We start from the raw sequence: 10,815 nt of genomic DNA on the forward strand, positions 1-10,815 counted from the left end.
CTAATGTTTCAAATTCTACATGCTAATTGAGAAAGAAACTTTCTCTTCCCCTCCACTAAGATTTTTTTCTTACCTTTTGTTTTTATTTTATTTAATATATTTATATAAAATTTTAACTAAAATTCTATAATATATTAAACACATATGTAAGTCATAACCGACCACCATAGTAACCATTTACATAATGGTTTATTTTTTAGATAAATATTTTAATTATAATTTAGCTTTTAATTTAATAACAATCACACTTTTACCACTTACGCGATTTAGCCCTTGTACTTAAACTGAGCACTAAATCAATGAGATTATCTAACTGAAATTCAATTCATTTAAATATATAAATATCCCGAAATCATACTTTCCATCATCACTGCATCACTGACTCTCGAGTCATTACATCTAAAGTCCTCCATGCGTCCTTCATCTCTAGGCAAATCCCCTTCCTTTTCAAACGAATATAAAATCTAATTGAAATCACCACAGACCAACCATGGCGTGGCTTGCTCTCTACCCAACCTTTTTAAGAGGTCCCATGTCTCACTCCTCCCTAGCGCCTTTGGTGCCCCATAAATCCAGTCATTCTCTATGTCACTCGTACTTCATTATCTTCAATGTCAACATCAATATGATTACTAGAAAAACTCTTCAAACTCATCGATATCTCCTCATTCCATCCAAAACTTAGCCTACCACATGTTTCAATTATCGGCACATTAATGCCAAAGTGAAAACCACATCGTCGTCTAACCCTTTCCATCCGATAACTGTCAAGTTTTGTCTCCATAAAGAAGACTACTTGGGACTATACAACTTCAATGTGTGTTGAAACCTTCTAATGCCCTCATGGACTCCCCAATCCACGAACGTTCCAACTTAAAATTTTCATTGTGTCCGGTCGGCTTGATTATTGGCAGCCGTCGATATCTGATTTATGCAAATTGTTCCTTGTTGTTCTCCTAAATCGCCCTCCCATTTAAGCATAATTTGACCTTGTACATGATTGTTTGACCTAAGTCTCTTTTTTCCTTCGACATTTTCCAACAGTAGTTCCTCATTATCTTTTTCCATATCCTCCTTCTTTTCCTCACTTATCAATAATATCCCTTTTCCTTTATCTTGCCTTTTTCCACCTTCTAAATTAAACCCTAATGTTTGGGTAATAAAACCTGAGTTTTGTTGCGGATCAAAACTACAAACCCCATTGTTATTATTCGTAGCTACTTTATTGCCAACAGTCTCCACAAAATTTCTCCCCTCAACCATACACTTGGTGTGATACTAGCTTGCATTGGTTGTGCCCTCAAAGATATATCCCATCTACACTCAACTGCTCTCAGCCCTGGATTAATCTTCCTTCGACAAAACCTATTGCCATGCCCTAAACGTCCACAAAGGAAGCAAAAAAGAGACAATTTTTCATATCAAATTTCACATAAACAAAGTTTGACTGAGAAATCACAATCTTTTTCTTCCTCTTTAGAGGTTTTCTAATATCTATCTGGACCCGAATACGCATAAAATTTTTAAAACCTTAATTAAGCTATTTTGGATCATGTTCCATGAATTTCCCAACAAAATCTCCCAATTGTTGCATCACACAATCAAATAAAAAACCTGGTGGAAGATCGTGAACTTGCTATGAGAACTATGCTTGCTATGAGGCAGCATCCAACTAAACACATCTCATAAACTGATCTCTGTGGTTTGGCCTCTGTCACAAATTGCAGACCCTCATCCTCTTCTTCCTCAAAGCTTAATTCCGTAAGCTCCTTCTCCATTGATAACTCCTTTGCCATGTTTCAGCAAAATCTACTTTTCCTGGTTGTGTAAGAATTACGAAACTAAAAAGTTCATTTTTTCTAAGCAATTTCACGAATATTCTCTTTTTTTAAAGAAATCTTCCCTTATCAATGCCAAAAAAACCTCCAATTGCACAAAAAAAAAATCGAAAAAAATCCTAGACTTGCTAGACTAAATCGTGCTACTTCATAGCAGACTTCACAACTATATAAGAAGTATATGTTAAATGTTAAATAGAAAATAATCCAATAAATATGGAATATCGATCGATTAGATAAAATTGCATATGATGTTTATTTTTTTATTTTTAGTAGTAATTGCATTATCGACTACTTTTTTATATACGAATATTTGATTTTAATTTGGAATTTTTACTTGTTTAAATTTTTTATCATACTAATAATTTTTATAATAAATAATATTTTTAAAATTATAAATTATATAATTGTATAATTAAAATTTATACTATCAAATATGAGTATAAAGAATTACGATGTAGTATAATATGTCAAACAAACATGAGCATGAATTATACTTTGCTAGTAAAATATGTCCAAAAATTACAATTTCTTATAATTACAAAAGAATATCAAAATAAATCCTAAAAGTCCTAATTTGGAGTAATTATTTATCGCAATATGGAAAACAGAAAACTAAAATTATAAAGATATTATTTCAAAGGGATAAATTATTATTTTATCTTTTCATGTTTTATATAAATTATAATTATAATAAATAATTTATTTTATCTTTTTACAAATTTTAATCCAAACATGAACACTGGAATTCTACTTTCAAGGAATAAATTATTTCATCCATCAATGGCCTAAAATCTATTTGAGACCCACACTCCTCCACGTATAGTTTCTTTTGGCTCTACTTGATGTTTTTCATTCATTTCTGTCAACACTATTGTTTTCAAAATTATTTATACTTATTTTTTTTACATCATCAGTGTCGGTCACTTCTTACTGTTGGTAGGCAAAAACCATCAACTTCACCAAACTCATGTAACGGGAAGAAAGAGACTGCCCCCCAATTAAAGAGACTTTTCTACTACTAAATGAAACTATACTCTGTTTTGAGGTCTCAAATGATCTCAATCAACAGAAAAGAAAATTTCTTCGAAGGGAAAACCCCATTTCGGAAAAACCGACAACGTGTATATATATTTTAAAATTTAACTTCCCAATTCCTTTGTTTCTTCAGTTGATTAACTCCATTTTTTTCTTAAAAAAAGAGAAATCTGGGTTACCGAACCTCCCTTTCTTTTTTGTAACTGACCAAAGCCTATCATTTCCATGTTTTGGTTTTTCCTTATTTTCTTTTTACAACAGTTATGATGTGGATCTTGTCTTGTTTCTGCAAATGTCATAACCGTCAAAATTCTCATGTTGGCTTTTGAGACCGTGTTGGAGTTTGTGCAGTTCTTTCATGTTGGTTTTTTTGGTTGGGGAAGGAACAACCTTTGCCATGGAATGTAATCATCAGAGGTTCTATCTTGGTGTTTTCTTAGGTTTATTTACAGTAGTTTATGGTGCTACGGATCCCAATGACTTGAAAATCTTGAATGATTTCAAGAAAGGATTGGAAAATCCAGAGCTGCTTAAGTGGCCAGAAGCAGGAGATGACCCTTGCGGCCCTCCTCCTTGGCCTCATGTTTTCTGTTCAGGTGATAGAGTGACTCAAATTCAGGTCCAAAATCTTGGTCTCAAAGGACCCCTTCCTCAAACCCTCAACCACCTTCCAAAGCTCTTCAATTTGGGGCTGCAAAAGAATCACTTTAATGGTAAATTACCAAGCTTTAGTGGTTTATCAGAGTTGGAGTTTGCTTACTTGGATAACAATGAATTTGATACGATTCCAGCTGATTTTTTTGATGGACTTAGCAGTGTACGAGTGTTGGCTTTGGATTATAATCCGTTTAATAAGAGTAGTGGGTGGTCTATGCCTAAGGAATTGGCTAATTCAGTTCAATTGACAAACCTTTCTTTGGTTAGCTGCAATGTGGTTGGGGCATTGCCTGATTTTCTGGGAAAGTTGCCGTCTCTTGCAGCACTAAAACTTTCTTATAACAGATTGTCTGGTGAGATTCCAGCGAGTTTTGGGGAGTCTTTGATGGAGATTTTGTGGTTGAATGATCAAGATGGTGAGGGGATAACTGGTACCATTGATGTGATTGCCAATATGGTGTCTTTGAAACAGCTTTGGCTTCATGGGAATCAATTCACTGGGACAATACCTGAGAATATTGGGAATTTGACATCTTTGAAGGATCTCAACCTCAATAGGAACCAGCTTGTCGGTATGATTCCTGAGAGCTTGGTCAATATGGAGCTTGATAACTTGGATTTGAACAACAATCATCTGATGGGTCCGGTACCAAAGTTAAAAGCTGGTAACTTTTCTTATGCTTCCAATTCGTTTTGTCAATCTAAACCTGGGATCTCATGTGCCCCTCAAGTCACTGCACTTTTGGACTTCCTTAGTGGTATGAATTACCCTATAAATCTTGTTTCTCAATGGTCTGGTAATGAACCTTGCGCTGGTCCATGGATGGGATTGAGTTGCAATTCAAATTCCCAGGTTTCTATCATCAATTTGCCTCGACATAATCTTAGTGGTACACTTAGTCCTTCGCTTGCAAAGTTAGCATCATTGATGGAAATTAGACTAGGGGGAAACAGTATTCATGGTACTGTTCCAGACAACTTCACTCAACTGGAATCTCTGAGAACGTTGGATCTAAGTGGAAACAATCTCGAGCCTCCATTACCCAAATTCCGAGATGGCGTAAAGATCATAATTGAAGGAAACCCGTTGTTGATTGGTAATCATACAAGAGAGCCTCTTTCCCCTACTATCAGTCCTCCTAGTGCTTCAGAATCTCCTCCAAGCCATCAATCAGGTGGTAAAGTGTCACCCGCATTGTCCCCGAATAAAGATAAGAAAACTGATTCATCTACTGCCACTGCCCAACAAGGTGAACCCCAATCCAATGGTTTCCATAGATTCAAACTGGTAATTGTGGTAGGAAGTGCAACCATTGCTATCATGGTTCTTGTAGTGGTTCTGTTTTCTATATTCTTTTGTAAGAAGAGAAAAAGAGAGTCTGAGGCTCCCAATTCCATAGTGGTTCATTCTAAAGATCCATCAGATCCTGAACACATAGTTAAGATAGCTGTTTCCAATAACACCAGTGGAAGCTTATTTAGTAAAACTGCAACAAGCTCTAGGAGTAGTCATAGCAGTGCAACACAAAAGTCTCATGTAACTGAGGCTGGAAACTTGATTATTTCTGTTCAAGTACTTCGGAAAGGGACCAACGATTTTGCTGAAGAAAACGAGCTTGGCCGTGGTGGGTTTGGGACTGTTTACAAGGGTGTACTAGGCGATGGAACGGAACTAGCAGTTAAGAGGATGGAGGCTGGGGTCATAAGCAATAAAGCATTGGATGAATTTCAGTCCGAAATCGCTGTTCTATCTAAGGTCCGGCATCGGCATCTGGTTTCTCTTTTGGGTTATTCCATTGAAGGTAATGAGAGGCTTCTTGTCTATGAGTTTATGTCTCAGGGTGCTCTAAGCAAGCATCTGTTCCATTGGAAGAGCCTGAAATTGGAACCTCTGTCTTGGAGGAGGAGGCTCTGTATTGCATTGGATGTTGCTAGAGGAATGGAATATCTGCATAACTTGGCACGACAAACTTTTATACACAGAGATCTCAAATCTTCCAACATCCTTCTAGATGATGACTTTCGAGCAAAAGTTTCGGATTTTGGGTTAGTGAAACTTGCACCAGATGGAGAGAAGTCCGTGGCGACTAGACTTGCTGGAACATTTGGGTACCTAGCACCTGAATATGCTGGTGAGCAATCCTATTTTGTATCTCAAGTGAATCTTTTATTCTTTCATTTGACTTAAGTTTTTTAGTGACCTCACATTTCTTGTTGGCTTTTAGTTGCATCCCTTACTAAAATTATGTTGGTTGCAGTGATGGGGAAAATCACTACTAAAGTTGATGTCTTTAGCTATGGGGTGGTGTTGATGGAATTAGTGACTGGATTAACAGCACTCGATGAGGGGCGCTCGGAGGAAAGTCGCTACTTGGCTGAATGGTTTTGGCAAATAAAATCAAACAAGGAGAAGCTTATGGCTGCAATTGACCCAGCTCTTGAAGTGAACGACGAAACCTATGAGAGTATTGCCACTATAGCTGAACTAGCTGGGCACTGCACCACAAGAGAGCCTTATCATCGGCCTGACATGGGCCATGTTGTGAATGTGCTATCACCTTTGGTTGAGAAGTGGAAACCCGTTGATGATGAATCAGAGTGTTACTCGGGCATAGATTACACTCAGCCACTTCCCCAGATGTTGAAGGTTTGGCAGGCTGCTGAAAGCCAAGGCGTGAGCTATACAAGTCTGGCTGATAGCAAAGGAAGCATTCCAGCAAAGCCTGCCGGATTTGCAGACTCCTTCACATCGGTTGATGGTCGATGATGGAAGGTAAAACCTACATTCTACACAAGGAATAAGTTCCCCATCTTGTTACCATGATATACATGTTTCAGTGCTTGAGGGCTACTTTCCATGTAATTTGAGTTATTTTACTTGTGGTTTTTCAAGTCGTGGAACATGTCTTTCATGGTAGTGTAGATAGAGAGATACAGGTTTCGATATTTCTTAATAATTTCTGTGTTCCATTTTACATATACTATTTTCATTGCAGTGTAAAGGAAATGATGTAGTTTGAAGCAAAGGCAAGTTCATGTCACAAATACAGTCCTTAAAAATCTATTCGGATGGAGAACATATAAATAAATGTTCATTGAAGGATTCCTACTAGCTGATTCCAATTGATGCTTGATTCCTTTTACACTGTCATCAGTTCTCGAAAGTCAAATGATGAAACACCAAAGAACCTTTTTTTTTTTCCTATAAACAAGTCAAATCAATGTCATTTGCTAATACAGATTGCGAATTTTGGATTCTATTGTCAAACATTGATAAACAACCAATGAGACTTTTGTTGTAGAAATTGCCACTTGTGCTGTTTTTACAAGAGAAAACAATTTCATAATCAAAAGCTTAAGACAAAATCTAAACTGGTACAGAATCGCTTATTATTGTTTTTGACATGGAGCTCATTTTACCATATAGATTTCGTAAAACTATAAAATTCATCTGGATGCTGTGAATTTTGCGTAAAAGTTTCGGTTTCACCTAAGGGATAATGTCATCTTTTGGCAGCCAAACCATTCTTTTAGTCAATCTGCTAACCACAACTATTCAAACTGTACCAAATTATTCTTGAAATTACCAGAAGATACATAACTAATCATTCATGGCTATGGATTCATGTGCCGACCATGAATCTCGTCTCCAGTCCTTTCATTACTATTGGGAAACCCATGTGCCCATCCATGACCCAAGCTTGTTCCCATTTAACATGTGACCCCACTCTGCTTTTTTTTTTCATTCAATTTTTTGTTTCCAACTAACTTGGATCATGCACTCATGCTTCATGGTTAAAAGAAATTCAGATTTCCTCGAATAAATTAACTTGAATTATACCTGAAATATTTTAGATTATCTTTTATTGGGAAGGACCTATCTACATTCGTGTAAAATTAACATAATTTTTTTCTTTTTTCTTTTTGCTATTGATACTGTAACAATCAAATAGTTGAACTTATGAATATAATTGAACTTATCATGAATATAAAATTTCAAATTAATTTAAAATATTATCTATGTTAATATATATTTTAAATATCAACTGTACAAAAAGTTATAAAGAGATATAAAATCATCAATATAATTGGATCATACTTTATTTTACTTTTTATTAAAATATTTATAAATCCAATTAAAGTAGAAGAAAGTGCAGTTTTAATTAGTTTCTTTTTGGTTGTGTATATTGTCTGACCTAAGGTGCATTTATATTGTGATGTAACCTTACGTGGAGTAAAGAAAAATACTCTGACGCATTCTTCTCCCACATATTTCAAAGAAAATACTATACGTATTACTAAATATTAAAAGGGTCTTTGTTGCTAAATCCTTATCACTCTTGCAACCAATATTGATACATACTTTCATCTGCTCCTTCTCGTCGGCAACAACCAATATCTTTAGTTAATGGCCTGCATAAAACTTAACTGAGAAATATAATTTGGTACATTATATCTTCGGATACAAATATTTTCAATAGGAGTACACATTTCTTTTACTGCAATTCCTATAGTCATTCAAACTCGTTTAATGTTGAGTGACTAAAGACAGGGACCAGAAGAACTTGGCGTCAGGCATAAACACAAAAATAATTGAGAAAAAGAAAGTGATAAAAAATATTGGCTATCATGGCTTAGATACATATTCAGAAATGATAGGTTTGTCCCATGATTCTGCGTTTCGCTGTCTATATTCCTTTGCTTGTTCCATTATTTTTGGTACTTCCAACCTAGTACCTATCAAACAGTAAAAAGAATCTTCCTAATATCGGCATATTCCCAACAAGCTTCATAGTAATAATGATAAGAAGGTTGTTTCTCATTCTCATGAACTCTATTATTCTCTTTCCAAATAATTTTTTTATTGTTTTTTATTTTTTTTAAAAAGGAACCGTTTGGGGTTAAAAGAACTTACAAATATGAGATTCGTAAAATATTCTGCGTATTATCTTCTTCTTTTTTAAATAACTGTATAAAGCAATTGAACTCTAAATTGAATATTTTCAGAAGAATACGAGGTTATACAGTACTAATAACTACTAGTTACAGAAACCTTAGAGAGGTAAACATCTTACTTGAAATTTATTATTAGAATGATAAATATAATCTATTGCTTATTCATATATCTATATTAATATTTAAGAGTTTGATTGAGTTAGTGTCAATCATCAATAGAGTTTTAATTCAATTATGAAATTATTAAAGAAACATATTTTACAAAGCAACAATTATTATTTTGAGGATATTTTATTTTTATATAAAATTTAAAATAAATAAATAAACACTATAAATTTTATCACAAGCATATGAAAATAAAAATAACGTATTTATAACATATGTGAATTTAAAAATAATATGTAATAAAAAATGAAAAATATAGTTTAAAACTAATTATTAATAGGGTAAATTACACTAATAGTCACTTAATTTTGGGGAAGTTGACAAAACAGTCATCCTGGTTTCAATTCAGTCACTTAATTTTCAAAAAATAACAACACAATCACTACCGTTACTGACGTAACAGAAAGCTCTTTTTTCTTGTTCTTTGTGTTGAGTGTTTTTCTTTTTCACCTTGTTTGCTTCCTGTATCTAATCACTTCGCATTGAAAGGAGAAGGCACTAAAAAGAAATTGAAACCAAAATTAGGATTTAGAAACTAGTAAAATACTAAAAACCCATATCTTTCTCTCTTTCTGCTGCTTTATTCTTCTTATTGTCCTTCAATCTTTGTTTTTTGTTAGGCATAAAAGACTTTTTTTTTTTTTTGTGATTTAGTATTTCAGGAAGAAGTTTCTCTGTTGGACAAAGTTTAGCTTTGGAAAAATTAATGAAGTATATATTTGGTTGTGCAAGTGTTGGGTGAGGTTGAAATTTATCCACAACAGCAGCAACTAAGGGAAGAAGAAGAAGAAGAATATTGGGGAAATAAACCCTAACCCAGTTTAATGGCAGTGCAAGTGGTAGTGGCCGGAGCACTTGTCGTCGGTGCTGCTAGTTTGTTTGTGGGGTCGGTTGTATTGGGGCCGTTGGAGACTTTGAGAGGGATTTTACAGTCTCTTCTTCTTCTTCTGTTATTAGGGTTTTTTTTAATTTCTTCTTAATTTGGGTGGGTTTCCACTGTGGACATCCAACATGGCCAGTAATTGGCCACGTCAGCTAGTTAACTGGTCACGTCACCTATCCTAATAGGTTTGTAATGGAAACTGTTAGTAGGTGACCGATTTGTTACTTTTCGGTAACATTAGTGATTGTTTTGTTGTTTTTTGAACGTTAAGTGACTGAATTGAAACCAGAATGACTGTTTTGTTAGTTACCCCGAAGTTGGGTGACTGTTGATGTAATTTACCCTTATTAATAATAAGAAAGACAAAAGAAAAGTTAAAGTAGGGTCATTTTGGTCAAATAAGAAATAAATGGGAAAGGAAGAAAAAGGGAGTGCCTCCAAGCTTGGCTTTGTAACTTCATTGTTAGATTTAGGCATCTGTGAAAAAGAAATGTAGGATTTTAATCTGAATCCAATTAAATTTAAAATAATATGGTTGAATTTAAAAGTTAAATTCTATCCATTCATTTGATTACTTGAGGTATGTATCGGATTTAAAATTGATTATTACAAATTGATCATCACTCTACCTATTAGGATTACACACCAAAATACACATAAAAGTTATAACTGCCATCACTTAAGGTTTGTGTAATTAAGAGAAAAAAGTCAAGAGAGAGAAATCAATTTACCGAGTGTTTTTCTTTGAGTTTTTTTCAAGTTTAATGACGAAATCTAATTCCGCATCAGATATTTCTTAAACATATGAAAATCATATTATTTAAAGATTTTAAAATTAATATTTATACAATATTAAAAATTTGATTTGTATAATATTTAAGATGTGATATTATGAAACAAAGTTATAAGATATATAATTTTCCAAATGAATGAAATTATATTACTTATTAATAAATGATTTAAACTAAACTCACGATATATTTTATTTTTATTCTCTTACAATTTTTACGTTTTCTCAAATTTTTTGGCCCGAATAAAAAATCCTTTGTTGAATTGCGCATCAGGTGGTCTTGAAGAAAGTTTGAATGTCGAATGTGCAGCTCCCAATTTTGAGGTTTATAGATAGTCATTAAAAACAAATTAGGTTTTGCACTTATGTTGGTGGCGCATGATGATTTGGTTATTATTATTATTATTTACATTAAAATATATATAAAAAAAATTAATTACAAAAATATGGCGGACAGTAAAATATTTTTAAGAATAGGTTGTTTTAAA

At 33.9% G+C, this 10,815-nt stretch overlaps 1 protein-coding gene across 2 annotated transcripts; it reads left to right on the forward strand.

The window, feature by feature from the left end:
- The first annotated feature begins 2,847 nt into the window (after positions 1-2,847).
- LOC105793008 (receptor protein kinase TMK1) lies at positions 2,848-6,645 on the forward strand. Of its 2 annotated transcripts, XM_052633420.1 has the most exons (3): positions 2,848-5,665; positions 5,792-6,306; positions 6,530-6,645. In XM_052633420.1, the coding sequence occupies exons 1-2, from the start codon at positions 3,235-3,237 to the stop codon at positions 6,298-6,300; spliced, it is 2,940 nt and encodes a 979-aa protein (XP_052489380.1). In that variant the 5' UTR covers positions 2,848-3,234; the 3' UTR covers positions 6,301-6,306; positions 6,530-6,645. The 2 variants fall into 2 exon arrangements, with proteins under 2 accessions (XP_052489380.1, XP_012477372.1); XM_012621918.2 differs by having other exon boundaries at positions 2,849-5,665; positions 5,792-6,645.
- Positions 6,646-10,815: the final 4,170 nt, after the last annotated feature.

This window comes from Gossypium raimondii, chromosome 7, assembly GCF_025698545.1.
Source record: "Gossypium raimondii isolate GPD5lz chromosome 7, ASM2569854v1, whole genome shotgun sequence".
NCBI classification, from domain to species: domain Eukaryota; kingdom Viridiplantae; phylum Streptophyta; class Magnoliopsida; order Malvales; family Malvaceae; genus Gossypium; species Gossypium raimondii.

Excerpts from the sequence above, each read along its gene's own strand:
- LOC105793008 (XM_052633420.1), top strand. The coding sequence starts at position 3,235 with ATGTTGGTTTTTTTGGTTGGGGAAGGAACAACCTTTGCCATGGAATGT. Across the intron at positions 5,666-5,791 it reads CCTAGCACCTGAATATGCTG|TGATGGGGAAAATCACTACT; the intron begins GTGAGCAATCCT and ends TGTTGGTTGCAG.